The sequence below is a fragment of the Nicotiana sylvestris genome, chromosome 6 (assembly GCF_000393655.2).
Source record: "Nicotiana sylvestris chromosome 6, ASM39365v2, whole genome shotgun sequence".
NCBI classification, from domain to species: Eukaryota; Viridiplantae; Streptophyta; class Magnoliopsida; order Solanales; family Solanaceae; genus Nicotiana; species Nicotiana sylvestris.
The window spans coordinates 23,637,069-23,650,692 of record NC_091062.1 but is presented as its reverse complement, the minus strand read 5'-3'; the positions used below and the strand labels follow the sequence as shown (position 1 = coordinate 23,650,692).

Sequence of the window (13,624 nt, the reverse complement as noted above, 5' to 3'; positions counted from 1 at the left end):
GGTCCCATGGTATTCGCACTAAAAATTGGGATCTCTTTGACTGGGAACAGATCTCATTGGCTTCGGAAACCATGCTTCCTCAATGTTCTTCATAGAAGACACTAGCTCTACTACGCTGACGTTGAAGTTGTATTCGGAAAGCCTGGGGTATGAGGAGTCTCAGGAACCTTATATCTCCTTATCCTGAAACGATCTATTAATCCGGTCACGATTAGCCTTCTATCGGTAGCAAATCTATCTGCCGAGAAGAAACCTCTACCACGTCCTTTGGCCCGTTCATAGGAAAAAACTGACCCCTTGAAGACTGTCGATCTGTGTCAAATCATATTTTGATATCTCCTTATTCTTCTCCCGGTCCCGACCCTTGGTTGATGTCTGGAAACCGAGCTGATCATCCTCAATAGTTATTTCCAACTCGAACCGATTGTGGACATCTGACCATGTTGTTGCTGAAATCGGGCAGACTTTCTTTCAATTTTCGGGAAGCATCGGAACTTCTCGAATTCAACCCTTTAGTAAATGATTATACTTCACATTCATCCGGTACAGCCGGTAGCAACATCCTTTCCTTCTAGAATCTGGTCAGGAACTCTTGAAGCAATTCGGACTCTCCTAGTGCAATCCTAAATATGTCGGCCTTGCAGGCCTGTACCTTATGGGCCCCGCATGGGCCTTGATAAATGAATCCACGAGCATCTCGAAGCAATCGAGTGAGTGCTCATGCAAGAGCAAATACCATGTTAGGCTCCCTTCGTGAGGGTCTCCCCGAACTTCTTTAGTAAGACTGACTCAATTTCATGGGAGCTAAATCGTTTCCCTTCACTGCCATTGTATAGGTGGTGCTATGTTCCTGAGGATCCGAAGTCCCATCATACTTTGGCACATCTGGCATTTTAAACTGCTTTAGGATCAATTCTGGTGTCGTGCTTGGTTTGACTGACAACTTGATATACTTCTTTGAATCCAGTCCTTTCAACACTGGCAGTGCACCGGGAATTTGATCCATTCGGGCATTTATTTCTCTCATTAACTGTATGAGCTCGTTTGTAAATGGATCGTTCTCATTGTTGTTATCGGACCCGTTATCATTCCCCACAGGCCCTGTCGAATAAGCTAACTTCGCCCTTCAGGGTGTTGCTGTCGACCTTCTACGTTGTTTGATTTGCGGGAGAATTGGAGGAACTGGACCTCGTCCATTCGCGTTGTTGGAAGCACCTGACAATGTTTGCCTCAACTCCATCATGACCTGATCCTGTCGTGAGAGATGACCCATAATGGCCTTTTGCTGCTCACTCAGGATCCTTGTTGTTTCATCGACGTGCTCGTCTTTAGCATCATCAAGAGTTGCCTCTCGAACATGTCGCGGATATTGCCTTTCATGGACCGGCGCAACCTCATCCCCCTCGTTGCGGGTATCACTGATGGAATCTTCGTGTTGAGGCTGATTTCCTACAGCCTCAATGTTCTGTGCGATGTTGACATCGTTATCTGCCATTTTCTATGATTTTTGCCAAGAACAAAGAATAAAACAGGTTAGTAATAGATGTAAGGATCAACTCAATTATACAACTCTTTAAGCCCCACGGTGGGCGCCAAACTGTTTACCCCGTAAAATGGTACAGTTAAATTTATACGTGGTTTATAGACAAGTTAATCGATTTGATCCTAAAATGATAAATAAATTAAATACGAATGTAACACTTGGCATTGAAATTGAGATAAAATGGCAGAAACCTTGGTTCCAGGAGCAGAGCTTCCAGAGGCAATAATAACAATAATAATAAGCAAGAAGATAAAATATTATTGAGCTTTGAAAAGAGTATAGTATGTGCTGGTCAGAAAATTCATGTCCCTTTACAATGGTTGTGAAGCTCACTATTTATAGTTGTACCTAGGGAACAAGGTCCTAGGATCAAGCGCCTCTTAAATGACAATTATGAGAGCAATTGAAGAATGTGTAATGGTAGTTAGTGAATATCATATTCTCTGTAACGGACCATGTACTTAATGTTATATAATATTCTGTATTAAATGCTACCGGGTGGTAGCCATTTATTTTGCCTTTATAAATACCTATTCCCTTCGGAAATAAACGAGATCGTTGCCTTCGGGCCTGACTACCTTCTGCCTTCGCCTCCATGTGTCACTTTATTATGCAAACATTTAATATAAGCATATTTTACCCTATACAATAGGTATCTAGCAGAATAGTTAATCTGAGCATAGATTGGCCCGACCACAGAGATGTATCTAGGTTAAGGAGTACGGGTTCACGTGAACCCATGCTCATCTCCCTAAACTATGTATAACAATGTTATATTTCTCAAACTTACTTAAATATATGTGCGTGTATCCATGCTCAAAGATTACTATGATGCAATTATTATTGGGTGCACCTCTATAAGTGAAATCGACGGTTCAGTCCCACTCCGGGCAGTTTTATTTTCAGCACATAGTGTGTGTGTACACACACACACACACACACACACACACACATATATATATATATATATATATATATACTCATTAAAAAAATTTTAAAAAAAATATTCCCTCCGTTTTAATTTATGTGAATATATTTCCTTTTTAGTCGGGGTCAAAAGGAATGACTCCTTTCCTTATGTGGAAACAATTTACCTTTATGCAATGATTTATAGCCACACAAAATATATGTACCATTTTACACCACAGGTTCAAAAGTCTTCTCTCTTTTTTTAAACTTCGTGCTCATTCAAATAGGTTCACATAAATTGAAAGTGAAGAAAATTAATTTCGAACCTATAATTTCAAAAGTGGAGCGGGTTCATGGTAAGAGACTAAAGTTAAACCCGTTAAATGTAAATTCTAAATCCACCTCTTGACAACAGTGCACACATCCTCTTGAAATTCTGGATCCGCATCTGCGCCGAGCACCGCCAATATGAAAAAAGATTCATAAAATGAAAGTAAAAAGAAAAAAGAATAAAAAGACGCGGGGAGAAAAGGTGGCCTCTTTGAGAAACCACCGTCATTGGCGCGTTTAGATTATAAAATATGACAATCTTAGTCAAACAATTCTGTCCTCATTCAACAGAATTACCTATAAAAAGCAGAATCTTGCAAGAAAGAAGACATAATTTTCAAGATACTAGCAAATATTTCAGCAGTTTATACAACCCAATTGTAAAATTTGCTTATTAAAAATGGCAATGCTAAGAACATTATTGAGCTTGGCAGCCATATCCATGGTGTTTGGTTCAGCCATGGCTGCAAATCACACAGTGGGAGGTAATAGTGGATGGAGACAGGGCGCGGATTATAAAACATGGGCTGCATCCGAAACTTTCTTAGTTGGTGATAATTTGAGTAAGCCATCCCCATTCCATAATTCACCCAATAAAACTTATACTTCTTAGCACTAATGCCTTTTTTCCTTCTCATGTTTGGGAACATTGGAATTTTGATTGTTTTATGGTTGTTTAGATGACATTCCGTCTAAATATAGTATTAAAAGCTTGGTCTTTTCATTTTATATCGGAGGCGGAGTTAGGATTTATAAGTTCAGGATTTTTTTTTCTTTTTAAGTTATTGGATTCGAAATTAATAATTTCTACATATTCAATAAATATTTTTAAATAAATAGATTTTAAATCAAAGCCACTGGTTCATCCGAACTTGTACGGAACATGATAGCTCCGCCCCTGCCCACCTTTCTTGGTATTGATGAAGGACTATTATCCCCGTCTTGATCCTCACTCCATTTTTTCCATGAAGAGGACGAGTCTTCATCATCTTGAGGTTCTTGCGGTTGGTGGGAGGTAGGGGCAGAGCTAGAATATTGAGTACGAATTCGGCCGAATCCGATAGCTTTTGTCCAGATCCTATATGTGTAATATTAAAAAATTCATTGATAACATACAAATTATTAATTTAAAAACTAGTAACTCAAAAAGACTAGAATCTTAAACCAATAGATTTCAAATTCTTGCTCCGCTTCTGGTGGGAGTCCCTTTCATTCAAGGGATCCGTGCATGTTTTGTTACTTACGTTCAATGTGACTCAAACCTATTTACAATTAAGTCGAACCCCTCTCGTTCTCAAACTAACTAACATCTTCTATTTTTGTTTTTCTTATTAACAGTATTTTCCTATGGTCTAAGCCATGATGTGCTTGAAGTTACAAAAGCTAATTATGATTCTTGCGAGACAACAAATGCAATATCAACAAATGCTGGTGGGATGACAGTCATTACTCTATCTTCTCTAGGCAAGAGATATTTCATATGTGGAACAGGTGGACATTGTGCCTCGGGAATGAAACTTGAAGTCAATACAATTGCCACAGCTTCTCCACCATCTGCAGCCGCACCACCAGTTCCGCCACCAGCATCTACACCTTCCACCACCCCAGTTGTCAGTTCCCCTACTAAATCCCCTGCTTCATCACCATCTCCCAAATCTTCACCGCCGTCGCCAAAACTTGCACCTAAAATTTCCCCTGCTAAATCCCCTACAACGTCCCCTACAAAATCACCTGTTAGTAGTCCATCATCTCCTACTATTGAGGCTCCTGCATTGCCTCCTTCTGGTGCTTCTGTTCCGACGCCATCTCCCCCATCATCGGCTAATAAAATCGGAGTCATTGCTGGTTCTACAATGGGATTTGGCTTTGTTGTTATGATGGCGTTCATTATTTAAGCCTTTATACGAAATCTATAATCCGGGTTGTCCCTTTTTTTAAATTGTTTCAATTCTATTTTGTATCATGATTTTCCTCAATCTTGTGTATCATGAGCATATTCAGTATATAGTGAGTACATGGATGTGCAATTCGTGACAGAGTACATTTGATTGTTGACGATTCTGGTGATACCAAAGCCAGGTAATTATTCCAAATCTTGACTTGTTTATTAACTAGAGGCATTAGTCTAGGAAAATACTGTGATGTCTTACCATGGCTAAAAATTAAGATACTTGCGATGATAATTAGACATCAAATTCGTGAATAATGGTGTTAGAAATAGTGTTAAAGGTCTGATAACAGATATATCAGAGCATGAACAGCCTGTGATACTCGTACCAGGATAGTTAGAACCATTTGTAAAAGATTGTTTAACCTCTTCCTAGCTTGCAAAATGGAGCAGAAAATTGCACAATTTTACTACAGGCATAGAACATCGACCAAACACAAAATATCGAGAGCATACATTAGTAATTGGAAAGAAGAGCTTTCAATCCCTTAGTCTTAATGTAATTTCTAGCATCATAAACCTCCGTTTCTGACTTTTTCTTTTTTGACTCAGTTAAGGTTGCACTAAATTCCAATTGTGCAAGAAATGGACCCACGCACATAGATCGCTTGAAGAATAAAATTAAAGACTTGGGTCATGAAAAAGAGTAATTCATTTATTTTCCACTTGCACTCTTATCCTGTTGTTGTTTACCTTTTCTTCAGCGGAATTTTTGGCCTAAAATCATGAAACACGTCTTACATAAATAAACTGAAAAGACGTAACAACAATGGAGATGCGGGGTATCGATCCCCGTACCTCTCGCATGCTAAGCGAGCGCTCTACCATCTGAGCTACATCCCCTTTGATGCTAAATATTTTCGTTTCAGTTATTACTACTTTGCACTCAAAATGGATACCTCTTCATAACTTTGTTATTTCTTATTTTACCTTGGCAAAACTCACATAGCTTTCTTTTTATATTCAGTAAATCTAAATTATTTGATCCCGTAAACTTGGTATTGTTATTATTTATTAGCCATTAACTAGTCCCGCATGCTCGTTGTTTGCCTAATTTTCTTTTTTCTTGCTCTTTACTAGCCCTAGAGAAGACAATTTTTTTATCAAGTGAAAAATCGAGCTCTTCCTAATCAATGAGGGACATTCCCTTTCTTCCAACAATATAGGCATTCTAAAATACTATACTTCTTCAAATGAATTATTTTCCTGTGCTTTAGTTAGTTGAAATATTTGAATTCATGGTAGAGTTGATCAATTATACATTGGACATCATATCTTCGATTTTTTGGCCAAAATTAGTGCAACGGCAAACACACAGGTCATGTAATAAGCTTCTCAAAATTAAATATGCAATTGTCATCATTTTAAAACAAAGAGTTAATATTCTAAAACTCGCCTAAACTATATAATCTTTGTCGGTTGCCTGCTTAAACTATCGCCTGCCCTTCAAAACCCCTGAACTATATCTCTTTCATAATAAAACCCTCTCATCGTGCGTATAATACACGCTCCAATTATTTTTAAAATTTGTCATGTGGTAATCTACGTGGATATTTGTTTAGCTTAATCTAAAATACAGATTTAATTAAGATTTTAATATTCTTTATTATATCATTGTAAAAAATTACATGTTAAAAATAAAATAAAAAGGGCTAGGGTTAAAACTAGTGGCTCAGTTGTAAAAAAACTCATTTTCTCTATGCTCTCATCAGATAATGGCTACACCTCTCAGTAGTAATTTTCTCCATTAATCTTGGTTCTTACCTTAATTGCTTTGTCTATTCTTGTTTCTGTCGAAAATCAGAATAAAAACTAGGGTTCTGCTCATCAATCGGTATAGAAGGTTAGGGGTTTTGACAAGAAAGAGAGAATTTCAGATGAAGAAATGGAGAAGAAAGTGAGGTAGGAAGGTGAAATATAATTTAAAAAAGGAAAGCTAATAAGCCATTAAACACTGATAAGTGGGCCATTTAATGGCATTTTTCTGCCTTCACACGTTATTTGGCGATTTATTACACATTATGTCACATAAGCTGTATAATTTAGACAGAAAGTTGTAGGCAACTGACAAAAGTTGTATAATTTAGACAGATTTTAGAGTATTAGTTCTAAAAACAAATCGTCGAAAACACTTCATCAACTTTGGAGTATCCATAAGATAAGTCAGCTCCAAACCGAAAGCAGTTGTCATAACTATGATCTATAAGCAGAAGTCACGCCAAATGGCAGTTACTCTACCAGAGTATTACCAATCTCTAAAAGATCAAACAAAGAAAAAGAGAAGTGAAAAATTTAAAACCTCGTAGAATAAACTATATATAAGGTTAATTTGTAGCAAGAAATTGTGAGGAGAACACAAGAGGAAGCAGGGGCGGGTAGCACTACTAATCTGCGTTTGAATCCATAACTTTTAGCCTAGACTTGAATTTTTCCGTGTCATATCCACTGGAATTGCTGAAAATGCTTGAATTGTGATGCTTTCAGTAGTTAGAACTCGAGTCTTGAACCTGTAGAATTAAAATCTGAATCCACCTCGAGAGGAATAAGATTGGTGGTTTTGGACTATGCAAGAGTCATAGTAGATGTGGCGTAATAGGCAACAGAAAAAATGGCATGTACGAAACACAAAATTCCACCAATGGAGAAAAAATGACGATGTCCAAACCCACAAGAAGCTCTCGACCTGTTGTTTGCCATTGTCCCAATCACCAGCATTCCCATTCCTCCTGCTAATATAATCCTGAAATTCCAAAACTCGAATACATTAATATGGTGAGACAAAGACAATAAGTTCACTCCTAAATATTTTTGCTATTAGTTAGAGATTAATGTGTTGATTGCTTTCAAATTAAAGATTGAAAATGAAGATATTACAGGCCAAAATATTTTTGAATAAAATAACTATGCATACAAATATTTACAAACTCTTAGTGAATATTTGATAACAAACCCATCTTCTCAGCATCCACTAGTTCTAAGCCAACAGAAACCTCCACTTCTCCATTCTCCTTATTTAACCCTTATGAGAGATCATTAGAAACTTTTTCTATAGAACTTTAAATTCACCAAGCTAAAGACTTTTCTCGGGTTTTTGACCTTTAGCATAGGATCCTAAAAATTGAGAAAACTCTGATAGCCCAAGACACCCCAACTAAAGATAACACTTCTTATGTTATTGTTCTCAGATAAGTAGACACTGACTAGAAACTCATTCACAGCCCGAGTAATTTCATGACAATCCTCCCCTAGAAATTTTCTTTGTTAGAATAGGTGTAGACACTGAAACTTTAACTGATCAAGCTAAATCCAAAAGTCAAGATACTAAGACGACCCTTAAAATTCTAGGAATCTATCAGGGTTGCTTGGAAGCTACTCTACCAAAACCTTAACTTGGAGGCTACTACTCTAGCCCTAGGTCACTCCTATAAAAAAGGTTACGTAATCTCTAAAAAAATATCTCAAAAATGGAGATCATCTCAAAAATCCCATAAACTCACGGGATATTCACAAAGAGATCAAGAGGTGGCCGGATAATTCTTGATAATCAAATATTTCAAGAAGATCCACTACATATTTCACGGATATCAAATAAATCCAAGGAAGTCTACACCATCCTACGTTCGAGAAACACGCTGCTCCAGCCTTCAAATCACGGAAATAATCAGGAGAGAAGAATCAAGGGATAAACAGAATGGTACTCACAATTGATTAATAAAATTACTTTATTCTTTTGTGATTGTAGTTATTTTTCGTATGTCGAAAATTCATTGCAAACAAATTGGCACGCCCAGTGGGACCAGTTATGCCCTTCATCTCTTCCTCCTGCAAATCGAAAACTACAAGTTTCAAATCAATTATTACGATGGTCGAGTACTTCAAGTCTCGTCTTCAAGTTTCGGCAAGTCAACACCCCGATAAACCTTGAAGTAAGGGCATTTTTAGACATTGAAATTTTACCGAATCATGCAAAATCCAAAATTCAAGATACTAAAACAACTCTTGAAATTCTAGGAATCTATTGCTTGGAGGCTACTCTACCAAAACCCTAACCTGGAGACTACTACCCTAGCCCTAGGTCATTTCTATAAAAAGGGTTACATAATCCCATAAAAAAATATCTCAAAAATGGAAATCCTCTCAAAAATCTCAAAAACTCACCGAATATTCACAAAGAGATCAAGAGGTGGCCGAATAATTCTTGATAATCAAAAATTTCAAGAATATCCACAACATACTTCTTGGATATCAAATAAATCCAAGGAAGTCTTCATCATCCTACGTTCGAGAAACACGTCGAATCACGAAGATAATCAGATGAGAAGAATCAAGAGAAAAATAGAATTGTACTCACAATTGATTAATAAAATAACTTTATTCTTTTATGATTACAGTCAATGTAGCCTTAGAACAAAGACCCAACATTATGCAAAATAATAATAATGCCAATAATATCTATGAACAGAATATAGATGGTTGTTCTGAATACAATATTTTGGCCAAATTACAGCAAATGACTATGATAATCTCTACATACCGGACTTCTCATAACTGTTCTGGCCATCTTACTACCTAAGTCTAAGCAGCAGGTTTTACAGGTCAACTTAAAGGTTTGTGCGTTACTCATATTAGTTATGAAAATAAAAACCAAATTTTCTTAAGTGTCCGAGTTGATTCAACGGGAAAACTAATCCATAAGGATGGCTATACCATTCCCGATTCAACAAACACCCTAATTTATACTATTATCAAAACATTCATAGGTAGTCCAGATATTTTTAGGGAAAGATCTTCTGAGATACTTAACAGCCTGAAGTGTAAAACCCTTTCGAATTTCCATAGTCATCTACTGTAATTTGGCCATAATGTTGTATTCGGAACGATCATCTATGTTCCACTCACACATACTATTTGGCATTATAATTATTTTGCATAATATTAGATCTTTCTTCTAAGGCTATATCAGGATGGGTAGCTCTTGAATAATAGAGTGTTTGAGGTTGACGCCAGTTGAAAGATACTTTCTATCAAGGAAAATTTCTAGGGGAAGATTATCATGAAATTGCTCTAACAGTGAATTGGTTTCTTGGTCAATATGTACTTCTCGGAGAACCAGTACAATAGAATTGTAGTTGGGACGTCCTGAGCTATCAGGGTTTTCTCAATTTCTAGGATCCTACGCTGAAGGTCAAAAAGCGGAGAAGAGTCTTTAGCTTGATGAATTTGAAGTTCTGTAGAGAAAATTCTAGGGATCTCATAAGCTTAAATAAGGGGATTGAAGAATTAGAGATTTCTGTTGTCTTAGAACTAGTAGATGCTGAAGGTTGTTTTGTAATTAGATATTTACCAAAATAGTGTAAATATTTATTTGTATAATTATTTTATTCAAAAATATTTTTAATATTTTTGCTTGTAATAGCTTCATTTTCTATTTTTAATTTGAAAGGATAAGCTTCTACTCAAGTATTTCTATCATTTGTTGAAAATCCTTATGCCAGGGAAGTTCAGAGGTGACTCCCTCTTCCGTGGAAGTTTTTGAATCATTAACCGATTTAGAAAAGGAAAAATCTAATTGGTAATATTCAACACAAGTTTCAAATCATTCAGAGAAATTAATTTATTATTTAATAAAGTTTAACGACTCATAATAAATATTTTGGAAATTTTTTCTTTCGTCTCCTTAAAAATTTTGCAAGAACCGTATTTTTTAAAATGTTTTCATGTGAATAAAAATAAGTAAACTCAGTGATTCTTATATGTGTTATATACATATATATATGCGAAAGATTATTATTTAACTTTCTAAATTGTATAATAATCTCGTATGGTAAATGCATGAAATGGACCAATTTTTTTTTTTCGTCACACCACAAGTGTCGCCTCAAATCGTGGACAAACTACTTGATTGGAGCTATTCCCTTTACCTCATTCCAAAAAATGGTGTGGGGCTCGAAGAAAACTCGATGAAGTTTCTTTATGGCGGTGAACGCATCCCGATATAATTTGTTCTGAACCCAACAGATAGATTGCAGATACAAAAGATCAATCAGATATTTTGTCTTTCACTTTATTTTTTGTTCTTCTGTTTTGATAGTGTGAATATTTTGTGAATAGATCAGTGATTCATAGAGCCAGTACTGCGTTGTTATATATGATGAGCAGAATTCAGTAGCAGATCAGTGGTCAGATTTGAAGCTTATTGGTTCAAAATTTTAATTATTTTGAGTTATTGAATTTTATATTTATAATTTTATATAGTATTCAATAAATTTCTCAAAGACAAATGAAGTTTAAACCAAATTACTGTATTGGACCAAATCCGTAACTTGTTCATTGGCTCCCCCTGGTGATAAATACATTACCTATTAGAGTGTTTATTTTGGTTAAAAAAACAATTATCTACCAAAGATATGAATATTATCATCTACAAGAGTTATTATCACATAATCAGAGTCCTAATATTATCTAGCAAAAATGTTTTTCAAGTTGATTAATTAAACATAAACTAGTCTCCAAAAGTACTTTTTCGAAGAACAACTTTTGATAATATACTTTATAAAATTAAAAAAAAATGGAAGTTTAGCCAAACAAGGTGGAGTGATAATTATCAAATCTAATAAGACTGTTAATAGATAGTCTCGATAACAAAATATTTGAACTCACTAGAAGAGGCATCTAAGATTTGAAACACTCACAAACCTAATTAGTACTACCTAATTAGTACTCCTACTAGATTTATAATAATAAATCATTAATAAAATATGCTCCAATCCCCTCCTCCTTCTATGAATAAGGGACGACTTGAAATGTGGTCACATTTATGAAATAAGACCTACCATTTATGGTGCTATAAATGATTCACATTAACTAAATATTGAAAGCCGTCAATCTTTCTGAAACAGACAAATAAGAAAATAGTACTCCCTCCGGTCTAAATAAGCGATTTTTTAGTTGTTTTCATACAAATTAAGAAATTCACCTTTTAATATTAATTAGCAATAACATTTATTATCTCTTCACATAAACACTAACACATACTCCAACACTATTTACTCCAAGGACAATATAGGAAAAAAATAATTAATTCATTCTTAAAATCTGAAAAAAATCACCAAAAAAGGTCAAAAAATTACTTATTTTGGACGAAGTGAGTATCAATCTTTTTGAAACGAAGGGAGTATAGTTTATCACGTACCAAGTGAAAAGAAGACAAGCGAGTGATAATTGTCTGCTTGGGGGTGCTTTCTGGATCTCATCACTAGTACAGTAGAGGCTGCACCCTCCGACGAGGTTGGCAAGAATATGAGCTGCTCCTAATAGACCTGCTGCAGCTAAACCTAGTATAAATGCATCATGGCTTGGCTCTTTACACTCGAACAACCATAGCTTCAGGTGTTTCTCCTTCCAAACCACAAAAAAAAAAATTGACTTCTATGCATTAGAAAGTGTAAAAACTACTTACAGTAAGGTCAAGTAAATTTGTGTGCGACAAACATTAGTAATTATTAACCTGATATAAAGGATAACTTACTAACTTACAAACACATATTAAACTAGTTGTTACACTATCAGTGTATATAATTTAAATCGAATAGAAAAAATTTCTTGGAGGATTTGAAGGAAGCCCTTTTTTTTCTTTTTGCAATTTTTGGTAAATTACTATGATTATGGTCGAGGGTCTATCAAAAACGGTCTTTTTGTCTTCACAAGATAAGGGTAAGATCTGCATACACTCTATCATTGCCAGACTTAGACTGGTAAAATTACGACACTGTGCATGTTGTGGTTGTTGCAATTTTTGGTACAATAATGAAATTGGCATTGGATGAGATATATATACCTGGTTTTGAGCTCCTTCGGCTTTAATTCCAAGAAGTCCAGCTACAGCATCTAAAGCCACAATCACTAAGCATGCAAAAATCCCAAATACCTTAGCCATTTTTTCTTGAACTCCAAATACCTTTAATGAATAACAAGGAAAAGAGTGACTCGGAGTTAAATAAGTTGGACTACAGTCTATAGTACAAGTGGCGAGCTTAATAATATAGTATGAAATTGGATTATACTGATTAGTGGATATTTGTAGCTTTTATAGGAGACAGTTGGATGATGGCTGATTCTACGGAAAGCATCTTTTTGACAATAAAATTCTAGCTTTATTTACCTTTTTGTCTACTATTTTTTTCTTCTTATTATCTAGGATTCTCTTTTAGTGGGGAACCGAGAAAAGTTTGGGTATAAACCAGCTAAGAGTGAGGCAAAGTCATCTATCACAGTGAAAAAGTGAATCGGTGAGTGACCAAAAAATGTCCTTTTGCGCAGTCTGAAGTTAATACTCGATCGTAGCACAACACTCCAAACCTTAAAAACCTAATTTTTTTTCTCTTCTCGATTTGTGTGTACAGTACGGGCGTAATTCCGAAAAGTCTTTATTTGAAAAATTTATGAAATAATAATTTTTGGCTTAAAAAGTGGATTTTTGTGGACTTCGGTCAATGTTTTGTTGGCTCCAGGTAAACAGACTCAGACCTGTGATTTGACGGTCCCGATAGGTCCGTAGTAAAATATGAGACCTAAGCGTATGCCCGGAATCGAATTTCGAGGTCCCAAGCCAGAGAAGTGAACTTTTTATGAAAATTGTAAGACTGAAAATCTAAGGAATTAAAGAAATTGATTATTGTTTGATATCATTGGTATCAGGCCCGCATTTTGATTTCGGAGCCAGTACATATTTAATATAATATTTAAGTCATGTATGTGGAATTTGGTGAAAAACGGAGTTTATTTGACGTGATTCGGACCTTGGGTTGAGAAAATAAAAGTTTTGAAACTATCTTGAAAATTTCATGTGTTTTGGTGTTAAATTCGTAGTTTTTGATGTTATTTTGACGATTTGA

General features: G+C 35.5%; 2 protein-coding genes and 1 non-coding gene across 3 annotated transcripts; 1 reads left to right on the top strand and 2 right to left on the bottom strand.

Moving 5' to 3' along the window:
* The first annotated feature begins 3,114 nt into the window (after window positions 1–3,114).
* LOC104215700 (uclacyanin 1-like) lies at window positions 3,115–4,823 on the top strand. Its single transcript, XM_009765555.2, has 2 exons — window positions 3,115–3,345; window positions 4,121–4,823. Exons 1-2 carry the CDS (start codon window positions 3,183–3,185, stop codon window positions 4,675–4,677), a joined length of 720 nt encoding a protein of 239 aa, XP_009763857.1. The 5' UTR covers window positions 3,115–3,182; the 3' UTR covers window positions 4,678–4,823.
* A 677-nt stretch (window positions 4,824–5,500) lies between these two features.
* Window positions 5,501–5,573, bottom strand: TRNAA-AGC (transfer RNA alanine (anticodon AGC)). The gene has a single exon. It is a non-coding gene; the product is annotated as a tRNA-Ala (tRNA).
* Window positions 5,574–6,898: 1,325 nt separating this feature from the next.
* LOC104215699 (protein VASCULATURE COMPLEXITY AND CONNECTIVITY-like) lies at window positions 6,899–12,788 on the bottom strand. Its single transcript, XM_009765554.2, has 3 exons — window positions 12,568–12,788; window positions 11,923–12,128; window positions 6,899–7,470 (listed from the first exon to the last, which is right to left on the bottom strand). Exons 1-3 carry the CDS (start codon window positions 12,664–12,666, stop codon window positions 7,293–7,295), a joined length of 483 nt encoding a protein of 160 aa, XP_009763856.1. The 5' UTR covers window positions 12,667–12,788; the 3' UTR covers window positions 6,899–7,292.
* Between the last annotated feature and the right edge of the window lie 836 nt (window positions 12,789–13,624).